The sequence below is a fragment of the Culicoides brevitarsis genome, chromosome 1 (assembly GCF_036172545.1).
Source record: "Culicoides brevitarsis isolate CSIRO-B50_1 chromosome 1, AGI_CSIRO_Cbre_v1, whole genome shotgun sequence".
Classification (NCBI taxonomy): Eukaryota; Metazoa; Arthropoda; class Insecta; order Diptera; family Ceratopogonidae; genus Culicoides; species Culicoides brevitarsis.
In genome coordinates, this window is record NC_087085.1 from 29954243 (window position 1) to 29968874 (window position 14632).

The 14632-nt window shown below is 28.5% G+C and overlaps 5 protein-coding genes across 6 annotated transcripts; 4 read left to right on the forward strand and 1 right to left on the reverse strand.

Moving 5' to 3' along the window:
- The first annotated feature begins 136 nt into the window (after window positions 1-136).
- LOC134837604 (gastrula zinc finger protein XlCGF52.1-like) lies at window positions 137-3474 on the forward strand. The gene is made up of 2 exons (XM_063852986.1): window positions 137-196; window positions 2488-3474. Exons 1-2 carry the CDS (start codon window positions 137-139, stop codon window positions 3472-3474), a joined length of 1047 nt encoding a protein of 348 aa, XP_063709056.1.
- Window positions 3475-5029: 1555 nt separating this feature from the next.
- On the forward strand, window positions 5030-6160 carry LOC134837605 (uncharacterized). The gene has a single exon (XM_063852988.1). It carries the CDS (start codon window positions 5030-5032, stop codon window positions 6158-6160), a length of 1131 nt encoding a protein of 376 aa, XP_063709058.1.
- A 1067-nt stretch (window positions 6161-7227) lies between these two features.
- LOC134838141 (lanC-like protein 3 homolog) lies at window positions 7228-8583 on the forward strand. Its single transcript, XM_063853611.1, has one exon. The coding sequence runs from the start codon at window positions 7320-7322 to the stop codon at window positions 8550-8552; it is 1233 nt and encodes a 410-aa protein (XP_063709681.1). The 5' UTR covers window positions 7228-7319; the 3' UTR covers window positions 8553-8583.
- Window positions 8557-10277, reverse strand: LOC134838142 (ras-related protein Rab-18). Of its 2 annotated transcripts, none has more exons than XM_063853612.1 (4): window positions 10156-10277; window positions 9929-10068; window positions 9698-9865; window positions 8557-9042 (listed from the first exon to the last, which is right to left on the reverse strand). In XM_063853612.1, exons 2-4 carry the CDS (start codon window positions 10000-10002, stop codon window positions 8676-8678), a joined length of 609 nt encoding a protein of 202 aa, XP_063709682.1. In that variant the 5' UTR covers window positions 10003-10068; window positions 10156-10277; the 3' UTR covers window positions 8557-8675. The 2 variants fall into 2 exon arrangements, with proteins under 2 accessions (XP_063709682.1, XP_063709683.1); XM_063853613.1 differs by having other exon boundaries at window positions 9929-10094; window positions 10156-10259.
- Window positions 10278-11172: 895 nt separating this feature from the next.
- On the forward strand, window positions 11173-12579 carry LOC134836851 (uncharacterized). The gene is made up of 2 exons (XM_063852104.1): window positions 11173-11343; window positions 11412-12579. The coding sequence occupies exon 2, from the start codon at window positions 11439-11441 to the stop codon at window positions 12525-12527; it is 1089 nt and encodes a 362-aa protein (XP_063708174.1). The 5' UTR covers window positions 11173-11343; window positions 11412-11438; the 3' UTR covers window positions 12528-12579.
- The last annotated feature ends 2053 nt before the right edge of the window (window positions 12580-14632 follow it).

A 14632-nucleotide genomic window follows, 5' to 3' on the forward strand; every position in this document is an offset into this window, starting at 1 on the left:
ATACTTAGTGAGAATTTGGATTGCGGCTATAAATTAAAACAGTCGTTAACTAGACGTGAAACAATAAAGAAGTAAAAAAAAATTAACGATGAACGCACTTTGTAGGACGTGCCTGCAGCCATCGAAAGAACAAGAAATGATCTCAATTGAAGCGAATGAAATCCAAAAGAAATTATCGGAGTGTTGCAATTTGCAGGTAAGTTAATTATAGCTTACGCATGTTTTTCTTCGGTGGTCAGTGGCGTGAAATGTTGTGTAATATGTGAAAATTGATAAAAGAAATATATTCAGCTACAAAAATTCTAAAAAAAATTTATTCAGCAAAAAAAATTTTTTAAATCTTTTTATTCAGCAATATAATTTTTATAAAATTATTCTTATCAGCTGTTAAATTATTATAAAATTGAGTAGTTTATTAAAATAAATTTTTATTCAGCTATTGAAACTTTTTTGAAAAATATTTGTATTCAGCTAAGGATTTTTTTTTGATAAATCTTTCTATTCAGCTATAGAAATTTTAAATAATTTTTATATTCAGCAACAGATATATTTCAAAAATCATTCTAATTAGTTTCAAAAATTAATATAATTGAATAGAATCAACTTCAGAAGTTTTATTCAGCATACATTTTATAAAATCATTCTATTCAGCTGTCAAAAATCTAAATTCCGCTTCAGACATTAAAAAAAATATTTTATTCAGCTAATTTTTACCGCATTTCGAAGAAAAATGCGGTATTACTCAGGGAAAGTCGTCCGTCTGGTGATGTGCGTACAGTTGTGGGCGTACGCAAAAAGGTGTCGTGCACAAATGGATGTTGGCGTGGGCTATGTCGTCGTGTCAGTATGATGTAGGCGTGGGCTATGTCGTCGTGTCAGTATGATGTAGGCGTGGGCTATGTCGTCGTGTCAGTATGATGTAGGCGTGGGCTATGTCGTCGTGTCAGTATGATGTAGGCGTGGGTTATGTCGTCGTGTCAGTATGATGTAGGCGTGGGCTATGTCGTCGTGTCAGTATGATGTAGGCGTGGGCTATGTCGTCGTGTCAGTATGATGTTGGCGTGGGCTATGTCGTCGTGTCAAAGGGATGTTGGCGTGGGCAAGTGTGCCGTGTTATATGTATTTAAATTAATTTTTTGCCAAAAAAAGGCTTTTTAATAATTCCGAAATTTGAAAACACGAAATGCGGTAACTTTGTTCGTCGTGCTTCTGACGACGACTTTATATATATTTTTTTTTTAATTTCAGAATTTAGCTTAAACATTTTTTTAAACATCTCTTTTTCAAGTAAAAAAATTTTTTTATTCAACTACAGAAATTATTTTTATTCAGTATAGCATATAATAATTTTTGAAAAAAAATATCGTATTCAGCTGAAGAAATTTTTTTTTTGAAATACATATATTTATATTCAGCAACATTTTTATTTTAATAAGAAATTTATTTAAAAAAAATTGAGTTAGCTGTATAGAAATTTAAAAAAAAAGTTATTTACAGAAACTTAAATTTTTTTTATCCAGCTAAAGAAATTTTTTTAAATATTCGTATTCAGTTAGGGAAATTTATAAAAAAAATTATTCAGCTAAAAAAATTACAGAAAAATCTTTGTATTCAGCTAATAAAATTAAAAAAAAATTATTCAGCTGAAAAAAGTTTAAAACATTTTTATTCAGCTATAGAAAAAAATTTTTCAATAAAATATCGTATTCAGCTGAAGAATTTTTTCAATAATCTTTCTATTCAAACGCAAATATTTTGAAATACATACATTTATATTCAGCAACATAATCTAAGGAAAAATATGTATTCAGCTAATAGAAATTTTAAATAATTTATAAATAAATATTATAAAGTAAAGCTGAATAACATTTTAAAATATTTCAATTAAACTAGGTAAAAAATTTTTTGGAATATTTTTATTCAGCTGAAGAAACTCTCATAATATTGGTATTCAGCTAAGGAAATTTATTTTTAAAAAATTTAAATTATTTAGTTAGAAATTTAAAAAAAAAGTTATTTACAGAAACTTAATTTTTTTTTATTCAGCAAAAGAAATTTTTGAAATATTCGTATTCAGCAAAAAAATTTATAAAAAAAATGTTTTATTCAGCTTTAGAAAATTAAAAAATATTGTTCAGCTGCAATTTCTATTCAGTTTAAGAAACTTTGAAAAATCCAATTCAGCTTAGGAAATTGATAAAAAAAATTTATTCAGCTAAAAAAATTACAGAAAAATATTTGTATTCAGCTAATAAAATTTTTAAAAAATTATTCAGCCGAAAAAAGTTTAAAACTTTTTTATTCAGCTAAATAATTTTTTAAAATTACTTTAATTCAACTACTGAAATACAAAAAAAAATCTATTCAGCTACAGAAATCTTAAAAAATTTTTGCTTCGAATAAAAAATGCAAAAATTCATTCTACTTAGCTTTTTATTTATGACTTAATGGTTGATCTCCCATCGTTTCGTGTTCTTTTTATTCCAGATTCAGATCAACGACCACTTACCAAGGAAGATTTGTATCTCATGCAATGCAGAAATCCAAAGAATTGCATCTTTCCGTGAAAAATTTCTTCGTTCAGAGGCGCAATTACGACCTTTAACAGTTAATTTTGGTTGCGAATTTTGTCCTGAAACGTTTGACCAGCAAAATGATTTAACAAATCACCTAAAAACGCATTTAGAGACATCAAAAACGCCAAACGCCTTGGGATTATTTCAGTGCAACGTTTGTCAATTAATGTTAAAAACTCACCGAACCCTCATGAGGCATCACGAAACGCATTTAGGGATCAAATACAAGTGCAAATTCTGTGACAAAAGCTACAATCGTCAATATCGGGTAACGGAACATATGAGACTTGTTCACAGTGATGATGCTGAAAATGTCAAAAATTCTCTTGATAAATTTTGTTGCGATTTGTGTGGCAAAACATTTATTAACAAGTACAATTTACGGGATCATTTGAACGTCATGCACTCAGATGAACGTCCTTTTCTCTGCGGTAAATGCGGAAAAAGTTTCAAAACCAAGCAAACGCTTAATTATCACGAAACTCGTCATCAGCCCAAAAATCGAACTTTTAAATGCGAAAATTGTCCAAAAGCATTTTTCACGAAACAGGAACTAGAAAATCACTCAAGAAGTCATTCTGGTGAAAAACCTTTTGTTTGTGAGGATTGCGGGGCGAAATACGTTCATGCTGACTCCCTGAAAACGCATAAGAGACTTCACAGCGGAATCAGGCCTTACAAATGTGAATTTTGTGTCAAGACGTTCGTTAGAGGGGAACAGTTGAAAATTCATCGGAGAGTTCATACGGGAGAGCGACCGTTTGCGTGTGAAATTTGCAATAAAAGATTTAAGCAGAAATATGACAAAATTAGGCACGAAAGGGGGCATTTAAGGGACCAAAAGGGAGATGACACTGAGATTAAAGAGGCGATTTTAGCAATTGTTGATGGTTGTTAATAACGCTGCGAGATTCAAAAATTAATATTTTTGGCTTTTTTGACGAATTTGTTCAAGAAAAATGCCAAATAAAAAAATGAATTTTTTTACGTTTGGTATAAAATGTAAATTAACTGTTTTTTTTTAATTATTAATATTTATTTTTGTTTTATTTTTTTTATCAAATTTTAGAAAAAAAAATGAAAATTTTCAATATTAAGTCAATTAATTATTCAAGATTAAAATAAATTTGTTAAAAAACATTTTTATACTTCATGTTTCTAAAATCTCTGAAATTTTTCAAAAAAAAAAAAACAAATAAATAAAATAAAAATAAATTTTTATTTATTAAAAAAATAATTAAATTAAACAAAGTTAGAAAGCAAGAAACAAGTTTTTTGAAACAGACAAAATTTTTTTTAAAAATTTGGGCAAAACATTTTTAAAAATTTAAAATTTTTTTAAACCAAAAATTTATACTAAATCAATAGTAAAAAAAATAGCTCAAAAAATTAAATTTAATTTGAAACATTTTTAAAAAAATAAATTTTTAAAAAATACACATTTTATGAATTTTGCCCAAATTTTTTTTTAATATTTTTTTGAAATATTTTGTTTTTCTTTATTTATTTATTTATTTTTTTTTTTTTTTGAAAAATATAAAAATGATTTTAGAAGTTGAAAACTTCAAAAATGTTTTTTTTTATTTTTTTCAAATCTTTTTTTTTTTTTGATATTTTAATTTTAATTTTATTTTTTTAATATCTTAAGAACTAAATATTTTTTAACTGAAAAGCTGAATATTAATTTTTTTTTTTAAAATTAGGCCGCTCCAAATTTATTTCGAACTTTTTGTCCCAAAAACTTTTTTTCAAAATGGGGGGGGGGCAAAAAATAAAAAAAAAAATTTTTGAAATACTTTTTCATACAAAATGACAAAATTTTAACAGTTTTTTTGTCATTTATCAATATTTTAGCTGATTTTATGGTATCTACATTGAGATTTGATAATTTAAAATATATCTCAGAGTATTTCAAGATAAAAATTTAAACAAAAAAATTTCGTAAAAAAAACTGTCAAAAAATTTTGAAAAATAATTTTTTTGAAAAAAATTTTAAAGAAGAAAATTTATGTTAAAATACGATTTTCAACACAAAAATTCTTAAAAATTGAAAATTTTTTTAAAAAAAATTGTAAAATTTCTTGAAAAAATATGAAAAAAGACCAAAAAACGGTAAATTTTGATGAAATTTTTAACTTTTTTTTTATTTTGCCCCATTGGATTTTCGACTTTTGAAATGAAGCATGGGACAAAAAGTTCAAAAAAAATTTGGAGCGGCCTTAATTTTTATAAAATACCCAAAAAATTGTATTTTTTCCCCTTTTGCTCCTTCTCCCTTCACAAAATTCAAAAATTATGTTCCATTTCCAAAAAAAAAATCTTGTTCATGATTCATCTTCGATACGTCATTCACCCTCTTGTCAATTTTTGCCACTTTTTCTTCATTTTTATCGTCAGTTCTTCTTCAACTTTCATCCAAAACAGTCAAAAACGACAAAACAAAAAATTCCGTGATGGGTCTTGAAAACGTTTGCAGACTTTGTCGCCTTACCACATCTCAACCGAACGAACTTTCGTCTCTCTTCGAGAACGATTTGGACGAAAAACTGCGACTTTGTTGCTCAATTGACGTCGAATTCAACGAGAATCTTCCCTCCAAAGTTTGTCCCATTTGCAAAATCAGCATCGAACATTTGGCGCACTTCAGAAAACGATGCGAAGACACGAACAGCTACTTCAACGAATATTTGCAGAAGAAAAAGATGCTCAAGAAACAGGAAACGAGCGTTTTGGCGATTTCAACACCGAAAATTACTTCGAGAATCGGATCGCCGCGAGTTTCGAGACCAGTTCAACAGGAATCCTCGCCAAAAGTGTTGAAATCGATTCCGTTGCCTTTCAAAGAGAATCAAAACACGGAAAATAATCGTTTCACGGTGCGACAATATTCGCGGAAGCAGAAGGCAACTCCGATGCGACAACACAAAATAACGCTTTTCCAGTCAGAATCTCCGGTGAAAATCAAGGAAGAGCCTCGAAGTGTCGCCGAATCGTTAGTTGACGATTGGAACGATGACAATTCAAGCCACAAAAGTTCTGACGAGTCTCCCGATCGACATGCCGACGACTGGGAAGAGGCTCCGCGTGACGAAACTCAACTAAAAATCAAAGCAGAACCCTTCGACGAGTCTTTTGAAGCAGCTGAAAGTCCCCGGAAACGAATAATTGGCGAAGAAGTCTTCGAGGAAAATCGTTGCAATCTCGTCGCTGTTTTTAATGCGGGAAAAAATCAATCCAAGTGGCCTCAAAACGCATCTGACAACAACATTATCGCGAAAATTCCCCCAAAAATCCGGTTTCATTGCACTGAATGTTCGACCGGCTTTTATGACGAACTTTTCTTGTTAAGTCACGCATGCGGGAATTTGCGATATGCTTGCTACATTTGCAAGAAAATATTTTTGAACGAATATGCGTTGGTGAAACACATGAACGAGCATCAAAACAAGAGCGAGAGAAGTTTCAAGAACGATCAGGAGGCATTTCGGGAGGAAACTGACGAAAATGTCTATTCAACGGGGAAATTTATTCGCATGGAAAGCACTCATAAGAGACAAAAGACGATGTATTTTACGGATAATTGAGGAAATTTATAATAAGTAATTTTAAAATAAAAAATAAATATTCATTAACAGGAGCGATAAAATTTTTTAAATTAAATAATAATTAAATAAATAAATAATAATAATTATAAATTTAATATTTTCATTTTTTGTCCCATGAGGATTTTTTCGAGGAATTCGGGGGGAAATAAAAAAATTTTCAATATTTTTGAATTTTTTGTTTGTAAAAACGATTTAATCTTTTAACTTTTTTAGACGTTAAACGTTGATTTTTAAAATTTTTTAATTTTAGTTTTTATTATTTTAAAATTTGAACTTAAAAGTAAAGAAAAATCAACAAAATCTCCCAAAATAAAAATTTTTGAAAAAAAATTATTTTGGTCACGTGACTTTCAAAAAAATGTTTTTCAACATTTCAATAGAAAATGTCGTAATTAAGCAAATTTCTTTAGTTTTTTGTATAATTTTACCATAAACAGTAATTTTTCATGATTTTTTAATATAAAAATTCCAAAATATGTCAAAAATATTTCTATTTTTTATTTAATTTTTATTTTTCCCCCAAATTTTTTCGACAAAATTTCGAGGGTTTAATAGAAAATTTTCAGGATATATTAAATTTATTCGCCTAAAACTTTGCCTCGAAATGAAAATTTTTTTGAAGATCATTTATGACAAAAATTATTATTTTTTCTTAAATTTTTATTTTATGAAATTATATTTCAATTTATGACTCATCAAATTTTCAATAGATAATACGTTCTTAAAGCAAGTTAAGTTCATATCTAATATAATTTTAATATTTGAGAGCTTACGAGTTTTTGCAAATTTCTTCCAAAATTGATCGATTTCTGGCAAGTTTTCTATTAATTTTAATTTTTAAACGTTATTTTGTGATTTTTCTTCCTTTAAATTCTCTTAATTTCTAATTTTCTTAATTTTTTTTAGGAATAATCCAAAGTTTTGTTGGAATTGCGACTTTTGTATTTCACAACAAATCAGAAACTGAATGGTAACTCACCAAAATTTTGATTAGCAGGCGGCAAAAGTCACTCTTCATGAGTGGTTTCATCAAAAAGTAAACAAACAAAAATTATTTCTATTCGAAAAAAATCTAAAATTAATTTTCATTGCAGAATTTTAAAGAAAAATCCTGAAAAAAAAATAATTTTATGTGAAAATGGCTCCTCGTCACTTCGAAAATCCCTTCGAAGACTACAAACCCGGTATTTCTGTACAAATTCCTGAGCAAAAAGTCCTCGAGCTAATCCATCATTACGTTTCCCAAATTTTATCCAACCAAAAATCGCAATTAACCAACGATCGTCGTGGCGATTTGTACGTCGGATGCTCTGGAATCGCCTTCATGTTCCTAAAATTGTCTCAATCTTCCGTGGCAGCATCTTTTCCCGACGCACTCGTTCACGCCAAAACCTACATCGAGCACTCGAAGCAACTGAGTCAACGATATTTACGTCGCGACAACGAAAAAGTGAGTTTTTTATGCGGCAACGCTGGAATTTTCGCCGTTTCCGCGGCAATTTCCAAAGCAACTGGCGATTCGGACAGTTTTTCACGCGATTTGGCAGTTTTTAACGAAGGATTTCCCGTCACACAGCAAATTGTCTTCAACGATTACGGAAATGACGAAATTCTGTTCGGACGAGCCGGATTTCTGAGCGGAATTTATTGGCTGAACGGCGTTTTGGGCGAAAAAGTCTTCAGTGAGACGCAAATTTTGGATGTTTGTCACACGATGTTTGCTTCGGGACACGAATTTGCGAGAAAAAAACAACTTTCCGTGCCATTGATGTACGAATGTTACGGCGATCAGTACATTGGGGCAGCTCACGGGATCTCTGCCATCTTTCACATGTTCCTGCAGTCGAAAATTATGGAAGAAAAAAAATTTTCGGAGGTCATCAAGGCTTCAATTGATCATTTGTTGTCACTTCAGGCGGCAGATGGGAATTTTCCAGCAGCAATGGACGAAGTGAAGCCTCAAGCGAGCAATTATCGGTTGGTTCATTGGTGTCACGGAGCGCCCGGAGTCATTTATGTCTTCGCCAAAGCTTATCTGGTGTTCAAGGAATCGAAATATTTGGATGCCTGTCACAAATGTGCCGATCTTGTGTGGAAAAAAGGGCTTTTATTGAAGGGTCCCGGCATTTGTCATGGCATCGCAGGCAACGGATACGTGTTTTTAATGATGTACCGACTCACTGGTGACCAAAAATTCCTCTATCGAGCGATAAAATTCTTCGAATTCCTCACAAATCCGGATTTTTTGAAGCACGCAAGAACTCCGGACCATCCATTTTCGTTGTACGAAGGCATCGCGGGCACCGTTTGTTACTTAATTGACTTGCTGGAGCCACAAAAAGCGAGTTTTCCCTTCATGGAAGTTTTTTAAAATCCCTAAAATTCAAATTCGAGTAATTTATTTGAAATTTTTGTAAATATTTTGAACATAAAAATTTTTCGGGACAAAAAACCAAGGAAATTTACGAAATTTATTTAAAAAATTTTCGAGAAATCAACAACTGCAGTACGATCCAGCCGCGCCACTTCCGTCGCTCAAACTAACACCGGGTCGATAGCTGTTTCGATCCCATAAATTGTCCGTTTCGACAATTTTTCGGACAATTTCCTCGAAGACATTCATCACATTTTCGCTAGTTTTGGCCGAGCTTTCGACAAAGAGCATTCGATGTTTTCGCGCGAACGCCAAACCTTCTTCGCGGGCCACTTGACGATCTACTCTGTCAATTTTGTTGCCCACTAACATTTTTGCCATGTTGGGTTTGTTGCCGTTAATTTCCAATTCGTCGAGCCACATGTCGAGTTTGTCGAACGTTGTGCGGTTTGTGACGTCGTACATTAAAATTGCTCCGACGGCATCTCTAAAATGAGGGAAAAAATTAATTTAATTTAAAATTTTTGATTAAAAAAATAAATGATTAATTTTTTTAAAAAATTACGAAAATCAAATGAAAAATTAAAGAAAATTTAATTCAAATAATTTTTTTAATTCTCAATAAAAATCTATAAATTCATAAAAAATTAATATAAATTTTAAATTAAAAAAGATTAATATTTTTTTATAAATTTTTAATATTTTTTTAAATAATTTTTTTTAAAATTAATTAATGAAATTAATAACAAATAATTTTATTTTATTTTGAAAAATAATTTGATTTAAAAAAATAAATATATAAATAAAAATCCAATAAAAAATAAAATAGAATTTTTTTAGTGAATTTTTATTTAAATGATATGTTTAAAAATTTAAAAAAAAATTAAAAAATATTTTTAAATAATTTTTTAAAGAATCATCATTGAATTAAATAATATTTTTTTTTCAAACAAATTAAAAATATAAAATTAATTAAATTAAAATTAAAATATTAAATAGAAATTAAAAATATTATTTTAAATTATTTTAAATTTTCACATAAAAAGCTTGAAAAGATTAAAAACTTTATTTTTTAATTTTTTCTTACACAAAAAATATTTTAGGACAAAATACCGCCCAATAATAACTTGACCCGCTCTCACCTGTAAAACGACGACGTGAGTGTTCGAAAGCGTTCCTGACCCGCCGTATCCCAAATCGCCAATTTAAACTTGACATCATCAATATCCATGACTTTTGTCCTGAAATCCACGCCAATGGTCGTGCATTGAGACTCCTCGAATTGGTCATCTGTGAAACGGAGCATTAAACTACGCGAAACGGAAAGATGAGTCATACGCGTGAAAATTTCAACAAAGAATGACGAAATTCACCTGGATTTGCCAACACCTGACTCTCCGATGATGAGAAGTTTCAAGGCAGCAACAATCGAATCCGAGTCAGACATTTTTTCTTCGTGATGACGACTCGCTAATCTGAACTGCGTAATACGATATCAATTAAAAATCGTGTGCTGGAATGATAGAAAATGACCGTGAACTTTATTTTTAGGTAATTTTTTGATGTTAACAGTTTTTGAGGGAAGAGACAAGTCACTTACTTGAGACTTTGCACGGAATTTCTGAATAAAAAAAGGAATTTTGTTGAAAATGAGGAAATTAAAAGACTTTTTTCGCTAATTTTTAGAATTTTTGTTCTGACTTTGTTTTGTTTTTATTTTTATTTGAGATGTATATGAATGAAGAAACTGTCAAACTTCAGTGTATATGAAAAATATTTTAAAATTTTATATGAAAGAAAAACCGTTAAAGTCACTCATTTGCGTTTTTTGCTATTGAAGTTAAATTTTGAGAATTTTTATCAAATATTTTATTTTTTTTAATTTGACACAAAAATTTTTTGATGGAAAGCCGATGAGGCCGCTCCAAATTAAACTCAATAGTTTTGTCCGATGCCCCATTTTAAATTCGAAAATCCAATGGGGCAAAATAAAAAAAAAGTTAAAAATTTCATCAAAAATTACCGATTTTTGGTGTATTTCCATAGCTTTTCATAAAACTTTCAAGAAAATTTTTCAATTTTTAGTAATTTTTGTATTAAAAATCGTATTTCAACGTAAAATTTTCTTTTAAAAATAATTTAAAAAAAAAATTATTGAATTTTTTTTTTCAAAAATATTTTGACAGTTATTTTTTGATATTCATTTTTTTTTCAATTTTAATTCAAATTTTTTTAAATCAATTTTTAATATACAAATCAATGTAAAAAACTCAAAACAACAAAAATATTGATTAAAAATCAAAAATTAATAAAAAATTGGCATTTTGTATGAAAAAAAGTATTTCAAAATATGGGCCCCCCCCATTTTTATTTTAAAAATTTTGGACAAAACAATTGAGTTTCATTTGGAGCGGCCTAAAATAATTTAAAAAAAATTCTCGATTTCGAATCTTTTCCAAAAATTTGTAAACTTTAAATCGAATCATAATTTTTTGATATTTTTTAATAAATTTTTACTTACCTTAGGTAAAAATTATCCCACTGTGTGCTTGAGTTACTACAGAGTGGTCCCTTACTTCGTTCGAAAAGCACGAAAATTCATTTGAGTTGATCTTGTTGCACAAATCAGTCGCTTTTTAAATTCATTAAAAATATTTTCTCGATTTTTTGAAAAAAATAATTGAAAATAATTTAATTTTTTGTCAAATTTGTGTAGATTACAGAACGTAAAAGTGATTCAAACTCGAAAACTTCAGTTTTGTATCAAAATATTGGCAAAATTTGAGATGTAAGTTTCCCGCGTCATCTTTGTATGCGTCTCAGGTTACATTTGTTTATTTTTTTTGTGAATTCCAGAGTCAAGCGTAAAAAATAAACAAATAAATGGAGTATCTAACAATCGAACAGCAACTTTTCGAAAAGCAACAAAAAGGAGAGAACACAGATTGTTCCTTTGTCTTCAAAATCACCACAGAAGAGGGAAAAATGACAGAAAAAATTATCCACGGACACAAAATCCTTCTTTCAGCTGCATCAAAATACTTCGAAGTAAACTTCAAAGCAGAATGGGATGGAAACAAACCGATTCTTATTACTTCGTTTGACTGGATTGTGTTTGATAAACTCATCCGGGCGATTTACCTGAGTGAAGTAACGTTTGAAACTTTGGAAGAGGCAATCGATATCTACGAAGCGGCTCATTTTTATCAAATAGAGCGCGTTCTTGAGCTTTTGCGAAATGCGATTCAAGGTTATTTTTTGGAAAAGAAGACTGTAGAAATTTCTCCACTTGCCAAAATTGCATGGAAATTTCAAGATTACAAATTAATTCCTTTCGTTTCGAAATATTTCTGTGCAAATACTGACAAAATTATCAAAAATGATGATTTTATGGGATTTTCCACTGAGGCGATCAACTGGCTCTTCCAATATGACGACTTGTCTGCAAATGAAATTGATCTCGTAAAAGCTTTGGAAAAATATCTTCAAACCAACAAAGACGTAACGAAATCGATGATCAAGCCAGCAATCGAAAAAATCCGCTTTCTCGCAATAAAAGATGAAGAATTTGCGAAAACAACTCTTTTGACGCAAACTGAGAAGGATTTCTTGAGGGGAAAAATCAACGTTAATTTTTCTAATTTATCGAAGAGCAAGTGTGGCAGAAAAACTAAGACTTTCTTTGCTCAATTACCCGATAACATAAAACTTGAACTCGCAGATAAACTGTCGTTTGAAAGATGTTGGGTCTGCAAACAGTATCATAGTGTTGTGTGTTGTTCTAAAGTAAAGCAATTGTACCATGCATACCATTCAGTTCAAAATTATTGGAATTCAGTTAAATTAAACGATATGTCCTCTTCTAACTTGTCTGCAATTTTGAGATCGTTTCAACAAGAATCAAAAACAAAGGTTGAATTTTCATCATTTGCTAATATAGATGACGTTTTACGCAATATTCAAACTGTATAAATACTAGAAATCAACTTTTCAAAACAAGCGTACATTATTTTATATTCTTTTCAATTGTACGGTTTAAAATAAATGTTGTCTAAATTAAAATATTAATGCTTTTATTCAGAGCTTAAACTAAAGGTTTGTAAACAGTTAATTAAGTATATTTTACTTTTGATTTTTGAGCAAGCAATTTTTAATTGACTTTTTGCTTTAAAAGCACTTTGAGGCAAAATTTTTAAAAATGAAATGAGGGTTTTGAAATACTATTTTCACACAAAATGAAAAAATTTTAACAATTTTTGGGTGTAAAGAATATTTTTGATGTTTTTTTTACTATTTACCTCAAGATTTGCTAACTTAGAAAAGATTTAAGAATATTTTATATTAAAATTTAAAAAAATAAAATTCCTTAAAAAATAACTGTCGAAAAAATTTGCAAAATAAATTCAGTAATTTTTTGAAAAATATTTTTAGAGAAGAAAATTTATGATAAAATATAATTTTCAAAACAAAAATTAGTAAAATTTGAGAATTTTTTAAAAATGTTTTTGAAAATTTCTTGAAAAATTATAAAAATAATACAGAAAAACGGTCATTTGTAATAAAATTTTTAAATATTTTTTTTTGTTTTGATTTTCGACTTCTAAAATGGGACATTAGAATTTATTTTTGATTTTCATTTGGAGCGGCCTAAATCAAATTTAAAAATTAAATCAATAAAAAAAAAAATAAAATCAAAATTAATTAATTAAATATTAAAGTTATAAATCTAAGTTATTAAATATTTTCAAATTTTTCAAAAAAAATAAAAATAAATAAATAAAAATAAGGCAAGTGCAATTTCAAAAAATGTTTCAGATGTCCACCCACCTAACTTTTTCCGAAAATTCAAGGAGGGAATAATGGAATAATGATAATAGTTTTGAAATATTTTAACCTTCAAAACATACGAAAAATGACTAGAAATCATCAAAAATTGGTTGAAATCTATAATTTTTGTTATATTTTGCAATTTTTAAAGGGTTAGACTAATTTTCATAGAAAAAATTAAAAAAAAAAATAAAGTTTGAAATTTGCCAAAAATTTTTAAGTTTCAAAAAAGTCGTTAAAAAATTTTTTAATTTTTTCTTGAAATTTTTTTTTCGAAAATTTGTCAAAATTTTAAAACAAAAGATGCAAAATGTCTTCAAAGCACACAATTTAATGTAAAAGCTCTTTAAAAATAGTGTATAAGAGTGAAAAATCATCAATATCATTGTTTTCCATTATCATTATTCATTACTCCCACCTCCTTACTTTTTGAGGTCCAAAATAATGTGAAACATTTTTTGAAATTGTACTTGCCTAAAATAAAATGTGAATTATATTTTAAAAAATTAAATTCTGCTGAAATTCCTATACAAAAGATTTTTAAAAAAACATTTTTTAATTTTTTTTTTAATTTCTACTTAGGCCGCTCCAAATTTTTTTCTATGTTTTTGTCCCCTGCCCCATTTCAAAAGCCGAAAATCCAATGGGGCAAAATAAAAAAAAAAGTTAAAAATTTCATCAAAATTGACCGTTTTTTGGTCCTTTTCCTTACTTTTTCAATGAATTTTCAAAAATTTTTCAAAATTTTTTTGTGCTGAAATTTGTATTTTAACATAAATTTTCTTCTCTAAAAATATTTTCAAAAAAATTATTTTTCAAAAATTTTTGACGGTTATTTTTATGAAATTTTTTTGTTAAAATTTTTAACTTAAAATTCTTTCAAATCAATTTTAAATCATCAAATCTAAATGTAGATACCATAAAAACATCTAAAATATTCATGAATGACCAAAATTTGTTAAAATTTTGTCATTTTGTATGTAAAAGTATTTCAAAACTTTTTTTTTTATTTTGCCCCCCCCCCCATTTTGAAAAAAATCTTTTGGGACAAAAACATCGAAAAAAATTTGGAACGGCCTTATTTTCGGAAAAAAGTAAAAAAATTACTTTTAAATACCAAAATCCATGCAACGTTCCTACCCAAGATTTAAATTAATTTTTTTTAAAGATTTTTTTTTTTTGGAAAATTTTACCTCTTTTCCCTTTTGAATTTCAACTTTTAACAAATTTTCGGAAAAAGTTTAAAAAAA

Bases quoted from the DNA above. Each gene is read 5' to 3' on its own strand.
- LOC134837604 (XM_063852986.1), top strand. From the start codon at position 137: ATGATCTCAATTGAAGCGAATGAAATCCAAAAGAAATTATCGGAGTGT. The intron at 197-2,487 runs GTAAGTTAATTA...TTTTTATTCCAG, and splicing joins CGGAGTGTTGCAATTTGCAG to ATTCAGATCAACGACCACTT.
- LOC134837605 (XM_063852988.1), top strand. From the start codon at position 5,030: ATGGGTCTTGAAAACGTTTGCAGACTTTGTCGCCTTACCACATCTCAA.
- LOC134838141 (XM_063853611.1), top strand. From the start codon at position 7,320: ATGGCTCCTCGTCACTTCGAAAATCCCTTCGAAGACTACAAACCCGGT.
- LOC134838142 (XM_063853612.1), bottom strand. From the start codon at position 10,002: ATGTCTGACTCGGATTCGATTGTTGCTGCCTTGAAACTTCTCATCATC. The intron at 9,866-9,928 runs GTGAATTTCGTC...CGTTTCGCGTAG, and splicing joins TCAGGTGTTGGCAAATCCAG to TTTAATGCTCCGTTTCACAG. The intron at 9,043-9,697 runs GTGAGAGCGGGT...CCCTCATTTTAG, and splicing joins CTCACGTCGTCGTTTTACAG to AGATGCCGTCGGAGCAATTT.
- LOC134836851 (XM_063852104.1), top strand. From the start codon at position 11,439: ATGGAGTATCTAACAATCGAACAGCAACTTTTCGAAAAGCAACAAAAA.